This window comes from Coregonus clupeaformis, chromosome 15, assembly GCF_020615455.1.
Source record: "Coregonus clupeaformis isolate EN_2021a chromosome 15, ASM2061545v1, whole genome shotgun sequence".
NCBI classification, from domain to species: domain Eukaryota; kingdom Metazoa; phylum Chordata; class Actinopteri; order Salmoniformes; family Salmonidae; genus Coregonus; species Coregonus clupeaformis.
Window position 1 is genome coordinate 16,703,251 of NC_059206.1, and position 23,897 is coordinate 16,727,147.

Sequence of the window (23,897 nt, forward strand, 5' to 3'; positions counted from 1 at the left end):
TGCGCACTCCGACGGAACCACTCGTCCACCGCCGGTACCATCCCTGATGCGGTATCCCACAGGAACAGGGGGGGTTGATACCCTAGAACACACTGGAAGGGCGTTAAGCGTAGGGAGGTGTGAATGAGTGAGTTCTGAGCATACTCTACCCAAGGAAGGAATCGACTCCACTCTTGCGGCTGCCGCGAACATTGTTGCCGTAGATATTTCCCAATTTCCTGGTTGAGCCGTTCTGTCTGCCCATTGGCCTGGGGATGATATCCGGAGGTTAGGCTAACCGAGATGCCCAAGCGTTCGCAGAAGGCCTTCCATACCCGGGATACAAACTGGGGTCCCCGGTCAGAAACAATATCCTCCGGGACACCAAACTGCCGGAACACCTGGGTAAACATAGTCTCAGCCATCTGAGTGGCGTTAGGCAAACGGGTCATGGGTACTAACCGGCACATCTTGGAGAAACGATCGATGACCACGAGAATTACAGTATGGCCCTCTGATTCTGGTAGGTCGGTAACAAAGTCCATAGCAATGTGCGACCATGGTCGTTGAGGAGTTGGCAATGGCATCAGCTTACCCTCCGGTAGTGCACGAGGTACCTTGGACTGAGCACATACTGGACAGGATAAGACATAGTCTCTGACGTCATCTGTGAGGGAATCCCACCAGTATTTTCGGTGATGAGTCGTGTAGTTCGAGTGATTTCGGGATGACCAGATCCCAGCGACGTGTGGCACCATTCCATCAGTTGAGGTCGAAGAGGAGCTGGCACAAACACCTTAGACCCCGGGGTTTCTGGAGGGGCTGGTTCCGCTTGTAAGCTCTCCTGAATCGTGTCATCAATAGCCCACCTCACCGGACCAGCACGGTAACTCATGGGGAGAATAGGTTCTGGCTCCACGAGTCTTTCCGTGCGCTCGAACCGTCAGGAAAGCGCGTCCGCCTTACTATTCTTGGACGTGAGTATGGCCCCAAGGAAGGAAATCGTAGTGACATGGAATTCACTCTTTTCTGCCTTCACGAACAGAGAATGTTGTAGGAGCCGATCCAGAACCTGTCGTACATGGGACACATGTTCACTCAGAGAGTTAGAATATATTAGGATGTCATCAATGTACACTATAACAAATCGATCAATCATGTCCCTGAAAATGTCATTCATGAACGCCTGGAATACTGAGGGCGCGTTGTAAGTCCATGGGCATGACACAATATTCGTAGTGTCCTCGATGTGTGATGAAGGCGGTCTTCCATTCATCCCCCTCTCTAATACGCACCAGATTGTACGCACTCCTGAGGTCCAGTTTACTGTACATGGAGGCCTGTCCCACCTGTTCAAGGGCTGCTGGAATCAAAGGAAGAGGGTAACGATTTTTGATGGTAATATCGTTCAACCCTCGATAGTCTATACAAGGACGCAGTCCGCCATCCCTTTTTCTTCACAAAGAAAAAACTGGATGCGGCGGGAGACGCCGATGGGCGAATGGCCCCTTGCTGTAGCGCCTCATCAATATACTGGCTCATCGCTTCTCGTTCCGGCTGTGACAACGGGTAGATTCTTCCACGAGGAGGTGTAGCTCGGATAGCAGATCAATCCCGCAGTCCCAGGCCCGATGAGGTGGTAACACGGTAGCCCTCTCCTTGGAGAACACCTGCGCGTAATCCTGGTATTCTGTAGGGACCACAGTAGACACCGCACCCTGCGCATCCTCCACAGTAGACATTTTGCACGGTAAATTGAAGCACTCTGCCCTACATACCTCACTCCAAGCTGTTATATCGCCAGATTTCCAGGAGATGACCGGATCATGGAGGACGAGCCAGGGGTGGCCGAGAACTAGTGGCTCCCGTGGAGCGGAGATGACAAAAAAAAAGATGTTCTCCTGGTGTATGGAGCCCACTTGTAACTTGATTACCTCTGTACGGTGCGTAATGAACCCAGTGCCCATGGGCTCACCGTCTAGCGCGTTGACTCGCAGGGGAGGTTGAATTGGGATAAGTTGAACTCCCAACATGCAATAAAATGCTAATTAATTACTTAAAAATCATACAATGTGATTTTCTGGATTTTTGTTTTAGATTCCATCTCTCACAGTTGAAGTGTACCTATGATAAAAATTACAGACCTCTACATGCTTTGTAAGTAGGAAAACCTGCAAAATCGGCAGTGTATCAAATACTTGTTCTCCCCACTGTACATACCTTGTCACAACACAATTGATTGTCTCAAACGCATTAAGAAGGAAAGAAATTCCACAAATTAACTTTTAAGAAGGCACACCTGTTAATTGAAATGCATTCCAGGTGACTACCTCATGAAGCTGGTTAAGAGAATGCCAAAAGTGTGCAAAACTGTCATCAAGGCAAAGGGTAGCTATTTGAAGAATCTCAAATATAAAATATGTTTTGATTTGTTTAACACTTTTCTGGTTACTACATGATCCATATATGTTTTTTCATAGTTTTGATGTCTTCACTATTATTCTACAATGTAGAAAATAGTAAAAAATTAAGAAAAACCCTTGAATGAGTAGGTGTTCTAAAACTTTTGACCGAAAGTGTATATTTTTAAATTGTACTGTGATGTTTCACAAAAGTTCTAAATTGAATTGTAGATTGTAAATTGAAAATCAACATTTTTGCTAAAAGTATTATTATATTATTGATCAATTGACTATGACTTTTCAGATCACCCAGTAGTACTATCTGCAATTCTTCAGCCATTCCTGGACCTGTGACCAAAAACAAGCTACATATGGACAGTACCAAAACAAATTATCTAATGATTCTGTCTCTTTGCAGCAAAATCTGCAGAGCTGGGAATGTTGTATCCCCCATATAAATAACATTATGTTAGTTGCAAGAATTTTGTATAATAATTTAAATGGAAAAATTATGTTTTAAATCCGGCGTCGTTTTGCGTATCAGTTCATTAACCATGTGCCATGGGATCGGTACGTCATAAATCTCTTCCCAACTATTTTGCAATCTATATGGAATGGCTGTCAATCATTTGGTCCTTAAATGAAACTGGTATACTTTTTATTTATCGCAATTTGCTTTAACCAATGATGGTCTTTAATGCAGGGCCAACAGACAAGTTTCTTACTTTTTCCCCCTTCCACTTTCCTCTTCCATTTTTGCGGTAATGCTGCAATTATTTGGTTGTAATTTGGGGTAGAGCAGACATTTCCATATGTTTTTGTTAGCTGCATGTGCAACATAACTCCACCAGTCCTACCTATGATATCATTTACAAAGATTATACCTTTTTTTTTTTTTTTATCAAAAAATAATGTTTTTTTATCAATTAGTATATTTGAGTTTAACAACAATATTTGTTGCATTATTTGTTCTGTAGTTTCTGGAGGATTCACTTGAAATTGCAACCAACTTTCTATGGCTTGTTTTAGAAATAGTGATATTTGGGAGATTATTTCCTTTTCAAATAACTGAAAGGGAGAGGTTGTAATCTGAAAAAGGGAAAAAGGCCATTATTGAACATAGGGTGAGACATTCTTACTAATTTGCTAGAGAACCAGTTTGGATTTAAGTATAACTATTGTATGACTGAAACCTTTATTGATAGGTCTAATGCTTTAATATTTAATCATTTCTGCCATCCGAATTCATATTCATTATATAAATAGGCCTGTTTAATTTTGTCTGGCTTGCTGTTCCAAATAAAATTGAATCTTTTTTTCACATTTAATTTAAAAAACTGTTCGCTAGGTATAGGCAAGACCATAAGCAAATAGGTCAACTGGAATAATACTAAAGAGTTAATCAGGGTGATTTTCCACAAATAGACAGGTATTTACCTTTCCGTGGTAGCAAATTCGTATCTATTTTTGCTAACATTCTATAAAAAAAATTGGGATATGTATACCGAGCATATCCACATCACCATCAGACCATTTTATTGGTAAACTACACGGTAATGTAATAGTTATTTTTTAGTGATCCAATACGTATATAGTACACTTATCATAATTTGGTTGTAATCCAGGGAGGTTAGAACATGTATCTAGATCCTCTATGAGGCTGTGGAGAGACTCAAGTTGTGGATTTAAAAGAAAACATGAATCATCAGTGTACAATGACACCTTTGTTTTTAAGCCCTGGATTTCTAGTCCCTTGATATTATTGTTGGATCTGATTTGAATAGCTAACATTTCGATGGCCATAATAAATAGATATGCCGATAGTGGACAACCTTGTTTTACTCCACTTGACAGTTTAAAACTTTCTGAGAAATAGCAATTATTTACTATTTTACACCTAGGGTTACTATACATGATTCTAACTCATTTTATAAGAGATTCTCCAAAATTGAAATGCTCCAGGCATGTACATTTATATATAAACTCCAGTCGTACTTTATCAAAAGCCTTTTCAAAGTCAGCTATGAATAGCAGGCCTGGTTTCACAGATTTTTCATAGTGTTCAATTTTTTCCAGTACTTGCCTTATATTATCTCCAATGTTTCTTCCATGTAAAAAAAAAAACTGGTTAGAATGAAAAATGTCCTACAATACCTTTTTAATTATATGCGCTATACGTTTTGCTAGAATTATTGCATCACAACACTGAAGTGTAAGGGGCCTCCAATTTTTTTAATGGACTGGATCTTTATATTTCCCGCTTGTATCCTGTTTCAGTAATAATGAAATCAGACCTTCTTCTTGAGTGTCTGATAATCTACCATTTACATAGGAGTGGTTAAAACATGCTAGTAACTGTCCTCTGAGTATATCAAAAAAGGTTTGGTATACCTCAACTGGTATGCCATCCAGCCCTGGAGTTTTCCCGGACTTAAAGGCTTTAATTGCATCCAGAAGTTCCTCCTCTGTAATTTCACCTTCACATGAGTCTTTCTGTAAGGCTGTTAATTTTACATTATCAATATAAAAAATGTTCTCCCCATACAATTAGCTTCAGTTAGAGGAGATGGAGGTGACTGAAATGAAAACATATACTTAAAGTACTTTGCTTCCTCCTTCAAAATATCATTTGTTGAATCATGGGTGACTCCTTCATTTGTAACCAGTTTCAGTAAATTATTTTTGGTAGCGTTTCTATGTTGAAGATTAAAAAATAATTTGGTTTGCTTTTTTAAATAATATATTACACTTGATCTTTCTTGAATAAGTTCCTCCATTTCTTTTTGTTTTCCTCTAACTTATTCTGAGCCTCTATGGTACAGTTTTTATTGTTATCTATCTGTTCTGTTAGACTTTCTATTTCCTTTGTCAGTATGGACTCTTTTGACTTAAATTGCTTTTGTTTTCGAGATGAGTACTGAATTGCATGGCCTCTAAAGGCACATTTAAAAGTTTCACAAAAAAAAAAAGTGTCTGTTATAAATTCCTCTGTCCTAGTTAAAAACAAGTTATCATCCAATAGGCTTTGATTAAATTTCTAATTTCCTCGCCAACGTGGAAATTCAGTAAGAGTAATGTAAATGTCAATTATCTGATGGTCCGACCGCATTCTGTCCCCTATCAACTCTTTTAAAACTTTTGGTGCCAACGAGAATGACATAAGAAAGAAGTCAGGATGACTAGTATATCTCACTAGGTCAGGATATTTAAGCCTCCATATATCCATTAGTTCTAATATATCCATAACATTCATGATTTCCTTAAGAGCATGAGGGTGATAGTTTGTAGTGCGATTTCCTTTACGGTCCATTGAGGTATTTAAAACAGTATTATAATCTCCCACCATAATAATAGAGTCTTGTATTGCTTGCAGGGTTGATAATGTATTATACACTCCCATTCAAAAGTATGGGGTCACTTAGAAATGTCCTTGTTTTTGAAAGAAAAGCAAAACATTTTGTCCATTAAAATAACATCCAATTGTTCAGAAATACAGTGTCGACATTGAGTCAGCAACCATCAGTCCTGTGTTCCAATGGCACATTGTGTTTGCTAATCCAAGTTTAAGGCTAATTGACCACTAGAAACCCCTTTTGCAATTATGTTAGCACAGCTGAAAACTGTTGTTCTGATTAAAGAAGCAAAAAAACTGGCCTTCTTGAGACTAGTTGAGTATCTGGAGCATCAGCAATTGTGGGTTCGATTACAGGCTCAAAATGGCCAGAAACAAATAACTTTAATCTGGAAGTTCACAGAACAGTGCAAACTGGCTCTAACCAGAATAGAAAGAGGAGTGGGAGGCCCCGGTGCACAACTGAGCAAGAGGACAAATACATTACAGTGTCTAGTTTGAGAAACAGACGCCTCACAGGTCCTCAACTGGCAGCTTCATTAAATAGACCCCAGTCTCAACGTCAACAGTGAAGAGGCGACTCCGGGATGCTGACCTTCTAGGCAGAGTTGCAACGAAAAAGTCCAGCGTCTGTGTTCTTTTGCCCATCTTAATCTTTTCTCTTTATTGTCCAGTCTGAGATATGTATTTTTCTTTGCAACTCTGCCTAGGTCAGCATCCCGGAGTCGCCTCTTCACTGTTGACGTTGAGACTGGTGTTTTGCGGGTACTATTTAATGAAGCTGCCAGTTGAGGACCTGTGAGGCGTCTGTTTCTCAAACTAGACACTCTAATGTTTTTGTCCTCTTGCTCAGTTGTGCACCGGGCCTCCCGCTCCTCTTTCTATTCTGGTTAGAGCCAGTTTGCGCTGTTCTGGGAAGGGAGTAGTACACAGTGACATTTTTTTTTGCAAAAACAAGGACATTTCTAATTGACCCCAAACTTTGAACGGTAGAGTAGCTATTAAAAATACATATCTAATCAAATATCTTGCGTATCTTAATTTCCATCATGAACAATTAATATGCGTAATAATGTCGGCAGTTCATGCAAAGGATTGTAACTAGGATTGCCATTGCATTACATTACATTTTTGTCAAGCAATTATAATTTTAGCAAACAATTATTGTGGTTCTCCATAACATCCTTACCCCTAGCAAAAGATGTGGGATACACACACACACACACACACACACACACACACACACACTCTTACACACTCAACCCCTTTCCCCCACAATCAACCATAAGCTTAGATGCTCAAAGGTTGTTACATCCCAGAGCCCAAATCAAGAAAGGAACTGATTTACGAATACATATACAGTTACAGCTGTTTGAGAAAGCATGCGAGATTGAGCAAAGATTTACAAAGATTTGAGATTTGATTAACCAATGTCAAGTCCTAGGTGATGGAGATCAGATCCACCACCTTCCCCTGCAACACATACACTCTGGTCCCCCGTTGTAACCATTTTCCCAAGTATCTCTGTGCAGTCAGACCTTTGATTGTGTTGTGCCACCAGGGCCACAATAATATGCCCCCTCTCTGATTGTCTGAGTGTGATCCCCTCCCAATGGGTTACTGCAGCCAGTGTTGCCAGCACTGCCACTACCTGGGTGGGGGTAGCCCACCGGAATCCCCACCGGCTAGGTACAAGGTCATCAAGGTTCTCATTAGCAGAATTGTATATTATGCTCTCCCATCAGGGGGCTCTGGCTTTGTAGGACCAACCCTGCCAGGCAGGCTCAAAATGTTGAGGGGTGCTGCTCTAGTAGGTCTCTGACTGCATTTATCTTTCTGTTTTGGCTGCATATAGGCAGCTTACAGCAAGGCCATAAAACAGATGGGGACTTCTCTTTGGTGTATGGGTCGCTCAGGTGGGTGTCTAGGATATAGGGTTGGGGACCGTTCCATCATGATAGGACAATAAAAAAAGATGTGATGTATACTTTATTTTCAAATGTATATCCCTCATCTGCACAAAATTGAAAGCTCTCTCTCACAACCCCTGCTCACAGACATACGTTGGTTCTGGGATATGCAACCATTTCCTTTCTCACTCACTTAACGCCATACTTTTCCAAACACAAAAACACACACCACACCTTCCATCACAAAACATCCACATGCCTGTGTCTTTGAATTGACTGGGTGTATTGCTACACCATCCAAAGTGTAATTAATAACATGCTCAAAGGGATATTCAATGTCTGCTTTTTGTATTTTTACCCATCTACCAGTAGGTGCCCTTCTTTGCGAGTCATTGGAAAACCTCCCCGGTCTTTGTGGTCGAATCTGTGTTTGAAATTCACTGTTTGACTGAGAGAAATTACAAATAATTGGGTAACACTTTACTTGACACCCAACGGTCATAACCATGTCATAATATGCCATAACAGCTGACAAAACATGTCATAACCTGTTATAATATGGTCATAACACTGTCATGACACATATTTAGATCTGTTTTGACATATATTGTGTTATTCTATGGCAGGTTATGACACCTACATAAGGGTGTAAAAAAAAAGAAAACTACCACAGTAGTTATTTTATGGCTGTTAAGACACCTACATAAGATGGTCAAAACCCACAAAACCTACCACACAAGGCAAAACATTCCATTACACCATAGACTATGTGTCAACAGTATGTTTATGTTATATATATATATATATTTTTTAATTGACCATATTAAATTATCATTGTAATTGTGCACACAATGTTGTCAGACATGCACCTACCCCAATGAATCTGTTTGCTGATGACTGGGATGAACGCAGGAGCAGATTTCAGGAACAGGACAATTCACCCTCTTTCTATAAGGGCATTTAAGTGATAGACCTATCTGGCTTATATGATTATATGGTCATAATGCTTCTTGTCAGTGTCATAAAGTGTATTTTCTTTGTCCAAGTAAAGTGACACAGGATGGTCATAATGCTTCGTGACAGTGTCATAAAGTGTATTTTCTTAGTCCAAGTAAAGTGACAAAGTATGGTCATAATGCTTCTTGACAGTATCATAAAGTGTATTTTCTTAGTCCAAGTAAAGACACACAGAATGGTCATGAAAGTTATTTAAAATATAATGAAAAAAACATGACTGTAAAGAATTCATTACAACAACAACAAAGGATTTAAGAAACAAACTTTCCATCAAAAGGAAACTTCTTGGCAGGGTAAAAGATCATTTGAATAAATGTGGGTTTTGACACTCAGTGTTATGACCATATTATGACAGGTTATGACAAGTTATGTCAGCTGTTATGACATATTATGACTTTACTTGGTGACAAGGTAGTTATTTTATGCCTGTTAGGACACCTCCATAAGATGGTCAAAACCCACAAAACCTACCACACAAGGCAAAACATTCCATTACACCATAGCCTACGTGTCAACAGTATGTGGTCCTCTGTAGCTCAGCTGGTAGAGCACGGCACTTGTAACGCCAAGGTAGTGGGTTCGATCCCCGGGACCACCCATACACAAAAAATAAAATAATTATGCACGCATGACTGTAAGTCGCTTTGGATAAAAACGTCTGCTAAATGTTATATTATTATGTTTATGTTACATACAGTTGAAGTCGGAAGTTTACATACACTTAGGTTGGAGTCATTAAAACTCGTTTTTCAACCACTCCACAAATGTCTTGTTAACAAACTATAGTTTTGGCAAGTCGGTTAGAACATCTACTTTGTGCATGAGACAAGTAATTTTTCCGACAATTGTTTACAGCCAGATTATTTCACTTATAATTGTCTGTATCACAATTCCAGTGGGTGAGAAGTTTACATACACTAAGTTGACTGTGCCTTTAAACAGCTTGGAAAATTCCAGAAAATTATGTCATGGCTTTAGAAGCTTCTGATCGGCTAATTTACATCATTTGAGTCAATGGGAGGTGTACCTGTGGATGTATTTCAAGGCCTACCTTCAAACTCAGTGCCTCTTTGCTTGACATCATGGGAAAATCAAAAGAAATCAGCCAAGACCTCAGAAAAATAATTTTAGACCTCCACAAGTCTGGTTCATCATTGGGAGCAATTTCCAAACACCTGAAGGTACCACGTTAATCTGTACAAACAATAGTACGCAAGTATAAACACCATGGGACCACGCAGCCGTCATACCGCTCTGGAAAGAGACACGTTCTGTCTCCTAGAAATGAACGTACTTTGGTGCGAAAAGTGCAAATCAATCCCAGAACAACAGCAAAGGACCTTGTGAAGATGCTGGAGGAAACACGTACAAAATTATCTATATCCACGGTAAAACGAGTCCTACATCGACATAACCTGAAAGGCCACTCAGCAAGGAAGAAGCCACTGCTCCAAAACCGCCATAAAAAAGCCAGACTACGGTTTGCAACTGCACATGGGGACAAAGATCTTACTTTTTGGAGAAATGTCCTCTGGTCTGTTGAAACAAAAATAGAACCATTTGGCCATAATGACCATCGTTATGTTTGGAGGAAAAAGGGGAGCGCTTGCAAGCCGAAGAACACCATCCCAACCGTGAAGCACGGGGGTGGCAGCATCATGCTGTGGGGGTGCTTTGCTGCAGGAGGACTGTTGCTCTTCACAAAATAGATGGCATCATGAGGAAGGAAAATTATGTGGATATATTGAAGCAACATCTCAAGACATCAGTCAGGAAGGTAAAGCTTGGTCGCAAATGGGTCTTCCAAATGGACAATGACCCCAAGCATATTTCCAAAGTTGTGGCAAAATGGCTTAAGGACAACAAAGTAAAAGTATTGGAGTGGCCATCACAAAGCCCTGACCTCAATCCTATAGAACATTTGTGGGCAGAACTGAAAAAGCATGTGCGAGCAAGGAGGCCTACAAACCTGACTCAGTTACACCAGCTCTGTCAGGAGGAATGGGCCAAAATTCACCCAACTTATTGTGGGAAGCTTGTGGAAGGCTACCCGAAACGTTTGACCCAAGTTAAACAATTTAAAGGCAATGCTACCAAATACTAATTGAGTGTATGTAAACTTCTGACCCACTGGGAATGTGATGAAATAAATAAAAGCTGAAACAAATCATTCATTTCATATTCTTAAAATAAAGTGGTGATCCTAACTGACCTAAGACAGGGAATTTTTACTAGGATTAAATGTCAGGAATTGTGAAAAACTGAGTTTAAATGTATTTGGCAAAGGTGTACGTAAACCTCCGACTTCAACTGTATATATATATTTTTATTGACCATATTAAATTATCATTGTAATTGCACACACACACTTTACTTGGTGTCAAGTAAAGTTTTACAGAATAAATCTTTAAAGTGTTACAGAATAAATCTTTAACCCTGTTATGGTCAACCCTGTTACTTTATTTGGCACTTAATAGGCACTTAATATAGTCATTTTGAGATGGGAAAACATGTTATTTATGAAGTTGAACATGTGCTCTTTATGACAGAATGTTAAAATGAGGTGAAATCAAACTTACCAAGTTTCACTTCTCAAAAGGCACTGAATTGGTGGAACGGCCCAATAAACTCAGTTACAACGGTTGCCTATGGGAAGAGAATTTTACTGATCTTAAATACTCCCTGGTTCATGTGTTTAGGACTGGCATGATGTATCAACTACTATTTCCATATCAGTGGCTTTTCCTATCATCTGACTCAGTGTTCTCCATCCCTGGTCCTACAGACCCACAGGGGGAGAGTCTCAATTGGGAAAAAGTCTGTTCTCTCCTCTACGACTCTGTCCTCCTCTCCTCTGTGACCCGGAAACTGATAGGTGGTCGGCTCACCTCCTCAGAGTATCCTTTCGGCTTCTAGCCGAACACGGAAGTGTTTTAAAATCTGCAACACCTCCTTTGAACCAGCTGTTCTTTTCTCGAAGGAAGCATCACTCTGGTGGACGGAACTAAAATTACAATATCCTCAACTTTTAATTAGCATCACTCTGGTGGCTAAAACAAAAGGAAACAAAAGGAGGAAAAAATCACAACTCTATTCTAACCAAATCACATTTCAATATTATGGGAACAACCGGGCTGCTCCTCTTCTGATACAGCCATCAGACCGGCAAACAGATTAGGACAACATCTCTGAAAAGGAAAAACCATAAAACATACAATAGGCCTAACAGAGAGTCATATCAACATGTTCAGCTCTTTATATGAGCTTAGAAAAGAAATCAGACATAAAAATACATTCAGAACGTCAACAGTAGTTTTATTACATTTCAAGCCTCTAGGGGTCTCGCTGATGGGGAGGGTGCTGGTGAACCACACGCTGTGCTTTGATGCCAGCAAATTGCCGATGTTGCCTTCATCACAGTCTTCATCCTCTCTCCACGTTTAATATTCAAAATTATACAGTAGTCTTAGGTCACCAATATCCTTCACTTTGACTTTTTAAGACTCCTAAGTTCCTCTAATGTCAGTGGGTTCACCGCCCAGTGAAGTATGTGCTGTGTAGTGTTGTGTGAGTGCCTCTCTGATCTTTCCGAATGGCTCTCTTCAGGTGGTGCCAGAACAATCGCTGGGCAGCTGGACCGGCATCCGCGGGCCACTCCAGAACACTGCGCCTGCAGAGCCGCTTGCGCAGGTGGAGGATGCGTGAGCGTTGCAAGACCTGGGGCTGCAGTAGCAGCAGCACCATGGCGTCCACCCCCTCCTCCACCAGCCGCTGCTGCACCAGCAGGGCAGCCATTTTGACTACACCACGCGACAGGAAGCCGTCCGTCAGCACAAACACTGTCTTCCTGCTCTGCCGCACGCTATTGGACAGGTTGTCCATGACAGGCGTACCCAGTGTCCAATCACGCTCCTCCAGGCAGAGGGGTCGGGCCATCTCTCCACGCTCCTCGAGCTCCACCCTTAGATGGTTTAATACCCAATCAGAAGCCAGCGCGTTTGTGGTGTCATACATGACAAAGGCATCGTAGATACAGTCTGTGGGCACTAAGCGACGGTGATGCTTCATCTTGCCCCCACAGTAGTCCAGAATATAGGACAGATCCCAGTAGAACAGGTGTGCTGTGAGAGATACCAACAGAATGAGAATTATGAGAAATGACGTGATAATGCAGAAAGCCATTGCGTTGTCATTGTTCACACACTCCTCTATGTCGTAGCTCAACACAGACTTGCGCCTCCTCTCCACGGGCATGTCGCATGTCACCTCAGTGGCCAGCAGAGGGAGCTCCACCTCATTGCTCCTCATCCACAGATGGAAGTCCAACAGGTCACAGGTGCAGTGGAGCGGGTTGCCCTGTAGGGACAGCTGCTGGAGATGGTTCTCTGCTCCAGACTCAAACGTGGTCTGGTTGATGAGCTCCAACAGGTTGAAGCTGAGGTCCAGCACCCACAGGCTCCTGGCACCCCTGAGGAAACCAGGAGCTAGCTGGGAAATCCTGTTATGGCTCAGGTCAAGAACTTTTAGTGAACTGGTTAAAGCACAGGCCACCTGCTCCAGTTTGTTCTTACTCAAGTCCAGCTCCTCCAGATGCGGTAGTTGTGTGAGCGTCTCCCAGTCAAAGACCTTCAGTTTGTTTTTACTCAGAGACAGGCGTCTCAGGGTCTTGGGGAAGTGTTTGTAGACCTCAGGCGGTACATGGTGAAGCTTGTTGTATGACAGATCCAGGGAAGTCAGGTTTTGAAGTGCTCTGAAAAGTTCAAAGTTCTGGCATATTTTCCACATGATATCTAGGCGGTTGCCCTGGAAGTTTAACTCCTGCAGGGAGCTGCTTGACATGTTGTTATGAGTGAGGGTGCTGATCTCGTTCCAGCTCAGGTTCAAAACCTTCAGAGAACCCAGGTTTTCCATGAACTCTAAACTGTGGTTTAGCCCTGCCACCACAAAGTAATGATTATTATGACTCAGGTCCAACACCTCCAGTTCTGTTAGCTCACTGAATGCATGCTCATGGTGCAAGTAGATCTTATTCCGGGATAGATCCAAGTACTTAAGCTTGGGGAAATGTACAAACTCACTACCGTTGAACATGTCTCCAATGGCGTTAGATGACAGGTTGAGACAAGCTGTGTTGTCCAGGCCTTGCAGCATATCAGGGTTTATGTGGAAGATGTTGTTTCTGCTAAGGTCAAGTACTGGACCGTACGCGATACACTTTGGCTTAATGTTAGGCAGATGGCGACGATAGAGTCGATCTTTGTGTATGTAAGGCCCAAACCTGTCTCTATTTAGCTCATAGCCACAGCTACACCCACATATTGACAAAACATCTGCTCTCTTAGACAGGAAAGCAAATTTGTTCTCCGAGAGGCCAACACTGGACAAGTTGTGGAACATGCTAAACAATGAAAGGTTTGTCTGATAGATGAAGTTAGTTCCCAAATTGAGCACAGACAGGTGAGATAAATTGTAAAGTGAGTTCAAGTCATTTTTGTGAAGAGTTGAAAAAACATAGTTTTCTAGGTGTAATGTCTTCAGAGATGTCAGGTTGGAAAAGTGAATGGAGAGCTTCAAGTTGTGGGAATATGAAGATTGTCCAGGGTTATTGTAAGACAAGTCCATCACCTCTACGCCAGGTAACACAGAGAGGAAGTCCCCATTGGCTATCTCACCAACTAGACGGTTGAATGAAAGGTACAGGTAGCGTAAGTTGGTGAGGTTCTCAAACCAGGAGGACTGTAGGTGATCTAGTGAGTTTCCTGATAGTCTCAGTTCCTGCAGCTTGGACAGCTTCCTGAAGGCATATGGGTGGATCTGTAGTGCCCCATTGGATGTATTACAGGGCGAGCAGGAAAACGGGGTGTTAGAACACACAGGGCAGTTACCTGACAGGCCCAGAAGCCTCAGGCTAGTGAGGCTACTAAGGTCATGCTGGTGAATGTGGGTGATAGCGTTCTGTTTGAGTTTGAGCTGCTGGAGGGATGGGGGGAGGAACTGGGGGACAGCTATCAATCTGTTGTTTGACAGTGATAAATTAGCTAGGTAAGTGAGGTGGGAGAAAGTTCTGTTTTCGATGACTAGGGGTCCATTACAGACACTCCCGTAGTCGCCGTTTCCAATTAAGTGGATTGTTTCTAAGCGTCTGACATGCATGAAGTCGTTTGGCCTGATGGTTTTGATGCGGTTGAACTTCAGGCTCAGAAACCGCAGCCTGGATGGAAGGGAACTTGGCACTGCAGAAAGACCATTACCATCGAGGAGCAGTTCCTTGAGCTGATCCAGCATGGAGAATGTTTGGTTCTCTATTGTCAGAGGATGTTTCTGGGGGTTGAAGTTATTGCTAAGGTCTAGTCGAGTCAGGTTTCGGAGGTTCCTGAATGAGGTGCTGGAGAGTTTCTTGATCCGGTTGGAGGAAAGGTCGAGCCGTGTGGCATTCTGGCTCATATCCTGGGGTACCTGGAGTAGCTTCCTGTCCGAGCAGTCGAAGGACTCTGATTGTTTGAGAGAGATGACATCACAGGGTAGTTTCCTCTGAGCCCAGGTCCTCCCAGAGCAGGAGAGGGAGAGACACAGTAACACCAGGATGAACAGCAGCCTCTGAAAGGCAGGGAAAAGGGGAAACCTGTGGGAAGAGGATATCATATGAATATTGATTGAAAAAATCTGATTCCAAAAGTAGTCTTGGTTCTCTGCAAGAGGGGAGTGAGAGGTAAGATAAAATTATATATTTAATGACAACAGCAAAGATAGTAAATTGCTATAACCGTTGAGTGCTTCAGGTTATCAACTTTTTAAACATGGGAAATTAATGCTGAGCTTCTCAGCTAATTGTGAGTAGGCTACAGTGGAGGCTGCTGAGGGGAGGACGGCTCATAATAATGGCTGGAATGGAGTATAATGGCTGGAATGGAGTGAATGGAATGGTATCAAACACATTAAAACCATGTGTTTGATGCCATTCCATTTACTCTATTCCAGACATTATTATGAGTCGTCCTCCCCTCAGCAGCCTCCACTGGTAGGCTACATGATGTCTCTCTGCGACTTACTGAGAGGAAGGAGATGATTACACAGTCAAGAACAATGGGACATTTGTATAGTGAATTGTATAGTCTTTTGTAAATATGTAACAGGGTGAAACTGTTGACGTGTTGAACGCAGCCTCTATCAGCACCAGGTGTCTATAATGATCAATTAAGGGCGTGCTTTTGGTATAAAAGCTGTGTGTTATCTCTCATTCAGGGGATCCCCTTGCTATTGTTCAGGCTGGCGTGCCCTGGGGGGGACGAGGATGAGGACGAGGACGAGGACGAGATTAAATAATTGTGTCTATGGCAATGTGTGCCCCTTTCCTCTGGTGGCTGCTTTCATTCTCCCTTGGCACGCCTTCCTCATTATTTGATGTGTATGTATTTATTGTGTGTTGGCCGGAGATAATCAGTACTTTTGTGTGTTGGCCAGAGATAATGTATCCTTTTTTGGGGGGGGCTTGCCTGTTTGTCATGTTCGTTCATAGACGGGACGGACCAAGGCGCAGGGTGATATGCATACATGTTTATTATACCGAATAAACACAACGACAAAACAACAAACTGAACGAAACGTGAAGTCCAAGGTAGACACAAACAACATACCTTACAAGGAACAAGATCCCACAACTACACAGTGCCAATAGGCTGCTTAAGTATGGTCCCCAATCAGAGACAACGAGCGACAGCTGCCTCTGATTGGGAACCACACCGGCCAACATAGAAATATACATACAAGAACATAAACATAGATATACACCACCTAGAAAATCACACCCTGACTCAACAAATAAGAGTCCCCTGAGTCAGGGCGTGACAGTACCCCCCCCCCAAAGGTGCGGACTCCGACCGCACAACCTTTACTTAACAGGGTAGGGGCCGGGTGGGCATTCCGCCTCGGAGGCGGATCCGGCTCCGGGCGTGACGACCACCTATTCTCCGCCTCCCTGTTGCGCCCCTGGTCTGGTCTGGACCTCGGCACGCTGCTTCCCCTCTCCTTCCTCCAAGCCCTGTCTGGACCCTGGTGTGGGAGACCCCGAACCTGGAGAGGGGCTGACGTCTGGGTCTGGACTGGAACCGCTGACTGGAGCTGGACCCGACGACGGTGGAGCGAACTGCTCTGGCTCCGGAGTGGAGCCGCTGACCGGAGCTGGATCAGGCATCGGTGGAGCGAACTGCTCTGGCTCCGGAGTGGAGCCGCTGACCGGAGCTGGATCAGGCACTGGTGGAGCGGACTGCTCTGGCTCCGGAGTGGAGCAGCTGGCCGGAGCTGGACTGGAACCCGGTGGAGCGGATTGCTCTGACTCCGGGGTGGAGCAGCTGACCGGAGCTGAACTGGGCACCGGTGGAGCGGACTGCTCTGGCTCCAGAGTGGAGCCGCTGACTGGAGCTGGACTGGACCCCGGTGGAGCGGACTGCTCTGGCTCCGGAGTGGAGCAGCTGACCGGAGCTGGATCAGGCACCGGTGGAGCGGACTGCTCTGGCTCCGGAGTGGAGCAGCTGACCGGAGCTGGATCAGGCACCGGTGGAGCGGACTGCTCTGGCTCCGGAGTGGAGCAGCTGACCGGTGCCGGACCAGGCACCGGTGGAACAGGCACGGGCCGTGCCGGACTGGACACACGCACCACTGGCTTGGTGCGAGGAGCAGGGACAGGCCGGACCGGGCTGGCGACGCGCACCACTGGCTTGGTGCGGGGAGCAGGAACAGGCCGGACCGGGCTGGCGACGCGCACCACTGGCTTGGTGCGGGGAGCAGGAACAGGCCGGGCCGGGCTGGCGACGCGCACCACTGGCTTGGTGCGAGGAGCAGGAACGGGCCGGGCCGGGCTGGCGATGCGCACCACTGTCTTGGTGTGAGGGGCAGGAACTGGCCGGGCCGGGCTGGCGATGCTCACCACTGGCTTGGTGTGAGGGGCAGGAACGGGCCGGGCCGGGCTGGCGATGCGCACCACTGGCTTGGTGCGAGGAGCAGGAATGGGCCGGGCCAGGCTGGCGACGCGCACCACTGGCTTGGTGCGAGGAGCAGGAACGGGCCGGACCGGACTGTGAAGGCGGACTGGAGGTCTGGAGCGGAGAGCTGGCACAACCCGTCCTGGCTGGCTGCCCACTTTGGCACTACACGTGCGGGGCGCTAGCACAGGATGCACTGGGCTGTGCACGCGCACTGGCGATACAGCTCGTAGAACTGGCGCAGGATATGCAGGACCGAGGAGGCGTACTGGAGACCAGGAGCGTTGAGCCGGCACACCCCGTCCTGGCTGGATGCCCATCTTCGCACGGCACGTGCGTGGTGCTAGCACAGGACGTACAGGACTGTGCCGGCACACTGGCGACACAGTACGTAGCTCCGCATAACACGGAGCCTGCCCAGTCACACGCTTCCTCGCGTGAGTACGGGTAGTTGGCTCTGCTCTAACACTAGGCTCCGCCAACCAACCTTTTAGCCCCCCCAAACATTTTTCTTGGGGCTGTCTCTCGGCCTTCTTCCTCGACCGGCGCCTTCTGCATTGCCGCTGCTCCTCTCTATACCGGGCCTCCACTGTCTCCTCCCAAGGACGGCGATCCATCCCGGCCTGAATCTCCTCCCGTGTCCAGGATCCCTTTCCTTCCAGGATCTCCTCCCATGTCCAGGCTGTCTGCTCCTGGACACGATGCTTGGTCCTCGTTTGGTCGGATCTTCTGTCACGTTCGTTCATAGACGGGACGGACCAAGGCGCAGCGTGATATGCATACATGTTTATTATACCGAATAAACACAACGACAAAACAACAAACTAAATGAAACGTGAAGTCCAAGGTAGACACAAACAACATACCTTACACGGAACAAGATCCCACAATTACACAGTGCCAATAGGCTGCTTAAGTATGGTCCCCAATCAGAGACAACGAGCGACAGCTGCCTCTGATTGGGAACCACACCGGCCAACATAGAAATATACATACAACAACATAAACATAGATATACACCACCTAGAAAATCACACCCTGACTCAACAAATAAGAGTCCCCTGAGTCAGGGCGTGACACTGTTTTGCATGTTATTTTGGCATTAATACGTGTCACATTTCAGTTTGCAGACAATGTAAAAAAAAAAAAAAGAATCATTGAGTTAATAAAGTCGCATATAAACATGGTCTCTTTTTTGCTTTCTTGAGTAAGGCAGCTCCAAAATGCAGGTGTTTCAGCCTAGCTCAGTGCTTTCTGTGGTGGTGGGGTAGCCAGCGGAAAATACTGAGCGTAGGCTTTAGTAATGTTCTCTAGTTGCGCCAGGATTAGCTCAGTGTACTGTCACTCGTGGGGACAGTACGTCACCGCCAAGTATACAGTGGCTTGCGAAAGTATTCACCCCCCTTGGCATTTTTCCTATTTTGTTGCCTTACAACCTGGAATTAAAATGGATTTTTGGGGGGTTTGTATTATTTGATTTACACAACAAGAAATAAAACCAACAAACTGAAAACTTGAGCATGCTTAACTATTCAGCCCCCCCCCCAAAGTCAATACTTTGTAGAGCCACTTTTGCAGCTGTTACTGCTGCAAGTCTCTTGGGGTATGTCTCTATAAGCTTGTCACATCTAGCCACTGGGATTTTTGCCCATTCTTCAAGGCAAAACTGCTCCAGCTCCTTCAATTTGGATGGGTTCCGCTGGTGTACAGCAATCTTTAAGTCATTCCACAGATTCTCAATTGGATTGAGGTGTGGGCTTTGACTAGGCCATTCCAAGACATTTAAATGTTTCCCCTTAAACCACTCAAGTGTTGCTTTAGCAGTATGCTTAGGGTCATTGTCCTGCTGGAAGGTGAACCTCCGTCCCAGTCAAAAATATCTGGAAGACTGAAACAGGTTTCCCTCAAGTATTTCCCTGTATTTAGCGCCATCCATCATTCCTTCAATTCTGACCAGTTTCCCAGTCCCTGCCGATGAAAAACATCCCCACAGCATGACGCTGCCACCATCATGCTTCACTGTGGGGATGGTGTTCTCGGGGTGATGAGAGTTGTTGAATATGCACCAGACATAGCGTTTCCCTTGATGGCCAAAAAGCTCAATTTTAGTCTAATCTGACCAGATTACCTTCTTCCATATGTTTGGGGAGTCTCCCACATGCCTTTTGGCTAACACCAAACATGTTTTCTTTTTTTTTTTCTTTAAGCAATTGCTTTTTTCTTGCCACTTTTCCGTAAAGCCCAGCTCTGTGGAGTGTACGGCTTAAAGTGGTCCTATGAACAGATGCTCCAATCTCCACTGTGGAGCTTTGCAGCTCCTTCAGGGTTATCTTTGGTCTCTTTGTTGCCTCTCTGATTAATGCCCTCCTTGCCTGGTCCGTGAGTTTTGGTGGGCGGCCCTCTCTTGGCAGGTTTGTTGTGGTGCCATATTCTTTCCATTTTTTAATAATGGATTTAATGGTGCTCCGTGGGATGTTCAAAGTTTCAGATATTTTTTTTATAACCCAACCCTGATCTGTACTTCTCCACAACTTTATCCCTGACCTGTTTGGAAAGCTCCTTGGTCTTCATGGTGCCGCTTGCTTGGTGGTGCCCCTTGCTTAGTGGTGTTGCAGACTCTGGGACCTTTCAGAACAGGTGTATATACATTGAGATCATGTGACAGATCATGTGACACTTAGATTGCACACAGGTGGACTTTATTTAACTAATTATGACTTCTGAAGGTAATTGGTTGCACCAGATCTTATTTAGGGGCTTCGTAGCAAAGGGGGTGAATACATATGCATGCACCACTTTTCCGTTTTTTATTTTTTTGAATATTTTGAAACAAGTTATTTTTTTCATTTCACTTCACCAATTTGGACTATTTTGTGTATGTCCATTACATGAAATCCAAATAAAAATCAATTTAAATTACAGGTTGTAATGCAACAAAATAGGGAAAACGCCAAGGGGGATGAATACTTTTGCAAGGCACTGTAAGGGTAGAGCTAGAACATTCAAGCCCCTTGGATGCTGCCATAGAGTTACATTAGAAGTGCCCATCCAAGAAGGCTCAAGGTCATTGGCCACAGATAAAATGACGTCAAATCACATTATATCTACAGTAGCTTTGATTGGACTGATCATGTCAACATTATACTTTCAAAACTTTTGCAAGCAGTCATCATGAATCAAGTTGACAATCTACTGGGAAATCCTTTTCAATCCTTGTCATATGAAGAGAAATTATAGATCAAAAGTATCGGTGGTCATCGGCCATTGTACATAAACATTACACAACAAGTTGGAAATCGCAAATTCAACAATGAGTGGTTTGGAAGGAATCAGTGACAGTGGCTAAATGCAAGCATTGCAAAGCAATCACTAGCCTGCTATTCAGTGGAGTGGCTGTGTGGTCCCAAATCTGGGTATAAGGGTCTCTTTTCCAAGTTTAAAATGATAAACATTCAACATTGGCCATGCTGTCAATGAAGCATGATTTGCGCCGCGCTCAAAACAACTGTTAACTCGGAACTGCGGAAACTTGACTTCAGTGAGTTCAAGACAACAGGGAAGTCTGGAAAAAATTAGCTCTGACTGGGAAAATACGTTTTGAACGGTCATCCAACTCCGAATTGTAAATCCGGAAATCGGGCCTCTTTCTAGAGCTACGACCTGAAAATCAATGATGTCATCATGATTCGACCTTTTTCCGAGTTCCCAGTTGTCTTGAAAGCACCATAAATCCAGAGAATGCCAGACTTTGATGACAAAATTTGCCCACGAAGGACCGCCACGCCACCTTCCTGTTCAAGTGAGCACAGCACAGCAAGGTGAGTCCAAAAATGTGTTGTATGCTACTGCATAAATGATGTAATATGCCAGGGAGATATGTATACTGTAGCGAAGAAAGTAATACTAAGTGTATGTTGTGTAGTAAGCTGTTACTTGTCCATGTGCCTCACCCTAATAATTTGGTCTATTTTCCCCTCTTAATTTTGCCTACTGTTCTGACTTGGTGCTACACATGTAGCCTATAACCTGTTTTAGAGAAATGTAATCATCAAATATTGTCAGAGCTTTCATTGTCTGCTTATATGCCCACTTTATTTGTCCTACGGTTCTGACTTGGTGTACAGGGAGAACACTGTAAGAACGGCCCATGTTCTGAATTCTGTCGCTGTACATTTCAAAAGTGCTAAACAAATAAATGTAGTTATATTGACTACGTCCGTCCTAGCTCGCTCATTAATGTCTTATTCGAAATTACGGATTGCCTTTTATCCGCTTGTCGTCCCCTTATGCCATAGTTTGTACATCTCAATTTTCATTTGAAACCACATTTGTTTAAGCAAGTCAGCCATATTAGCTGTTTTTTTTAATAGGCAGTAAATGAGGCTAAATTAACTGTTTCGCTGCCAGACAAGGCTCCGCTGATAGCCAGGTGTAGCAGTGGTAAGATGATGGGACTGCTTTTGGGACAGCTTTAACTAGGCCCTAACAGTTTGTGGGCACCGTTTGTCACCGTTATAGTGCAATTAATGTATTGTTTAGTGTTGTGTTGTGTAGTGGCTTTGCTGGCATGCATCCCACTTTTTTTGTTTTCTTTGCCCCACCAAGATTTACATGCTAAAATCGCCACTGATTGTGATACATGAAGTGATTTTTTATTTTATTTTTTATTTTTTTGGGGGGGGGGGGGGTGGATCAGCTTAATATTGCAGATAGATTGTATCTTCTATCAATGTAATTGTCTGCATCACTTCCAATCCCCCATGTTTTTTATATACAGTGGGGAAAAAAAGTATTTAGTCAGCCACCAATTGTGCAAGTTCTCCCACTTAAAAAGATGAGAGAGGCCTGTAATTTTCATCATAGGTACACGTCAACTATGACAGACAAAATGAGATTTTTTTTCCAGAAAATCACATTGTAGGATTTTTAATGAATTTATTTGCAAATTATGGTGGAAAATAAGTATTTGGTCAATAACAAAAGTTTCTCAATACTTTGTTATAAACCCTTTGTTGGCAATGGCACAGGTCAAACATTTTCTGTAAGTCTTCACAAGGTTTTCACACACTGTTGCTGGTATTTTTGCCCATTCCTCCATGCAGATCTCCTCTAGAGCAGTGATGTTTTGGGGCTGTCGCTGGGCAACACAGACTTTCAACTCCCTCCAAAGATGTTCTATGGGGTTGAGATCTGGAGACTGGCTAGGCCACTCCAGGACCTTGAAATGCTTCTTACGAAGCCACTCCTTCATTGCCCGGGCGGTGTGTTTGGGATCATTGTCATGCTGAAAGACCCAGCCACGTTTCATCTTCAATGCCCTTGCTGATGGAAGGAGGTTTTCACTCAAAATCTCACGATACATGGCCCCATTCATTCTTTCCTTTACACGGATCAGTCGTCCTGGTCCCTTTGCAGAAAAACAGCCCCAAAGCATGATGTTTCCACCCCCATGCTTCACAGTAGGTATGGTGTTCTTTGGATGCAACTCAGCATGCTTTGTCCTCCAAACACGACGAGTTGAGTTTTTACCAACAAGTTCTATTTTGGTTTCATCTGACCATATGACATTCTCCCAATCCTCTTCTGGATCATCCAAATGCACTCTAGCAAACTTCAGACGGGCCTGGACATGTACTGGCTTAAGCAGGGGGACACGTCTCGCACTGCAGGATTTGAGTCCCTGGCGGCGTAGTGTGTTACTGATGGTAGGCTTTGTTACTTTGGTCCCAGCTCTCTGCAGGTCATTCACTAGGTCCCCCCGTGTGGTTCTGGGATTTTTGCTCACCGTTCTTGTGATCATTTTGACCCCACGGGGTGAGATCTTGCGTGGAGCCCCAGATCGAGGGAGATTATCAGTGGTCTTGTATGTCTTCCATTTCCTAATAATTGCTCCCACAGTTGATTTCTTAAAACCAAGCTGCTTACCTATTGCAGATTCAGTCTTCCCAGCCTGGTGCAGGTCTACAATTTTGTTTCTGGTGTCCTTTGACAGCTCTTTGGTCTTGGCCATAGTGAAGTTTGGAGTGTGACTGTTTGTGGTTGTGGACAGGTGTCTTTTATACTGATAACAAGTTCAAACAGGTGCCATTAATACAGGTAACGAGTGGAGGACAGAGGAGCCTCTTAAAGAAGAAGTTACAGGTCTGTGAGAGCCAGAAATCTTGCTTATTTGTAGGTGACCAAATACTTATTTTCCACCATAATTTGCAAATAAATTCATTAAAAATCCTACAATGTGATTTTCTGGACAAGATTTTCT

The 23,897-nt window shown here is 44.0% G+C and overlaps 1 protein-coding gene across 1 annotated transcript; it reads right to left on the minus strand.

Annotated features, from left to right (window-relative positions):
• Window positions 1-11,190: 11,190 nt before the first annotated feature.
• Window positions 11,191-15,302, minus strand: LOC121583520 (toll-like receptor 8). Its single transcript, XM_041899661.2, has one exon. The coding sequence runs from the start codon at window positions 15,300-15,302 to the stop codon at window positions 12,192-12,194; it is 3,111 nt and encodes a 1,036-aa protein (XP_041755595.1). The 3' UTR covers window positions 11,191-12,191.
• Window positions 15,303-23,897: the final 8,595 nt, after the last annotated feature.

Coding starts and splice junctions, on each gene's coding strand:
- LOC121583520 (XM_041899661.2), bottom strand. CDS start 15,302: ATGATATCCTCTTCCCACAGGTTTCCCCTTTTCCCTGCCTTTCAGAGG.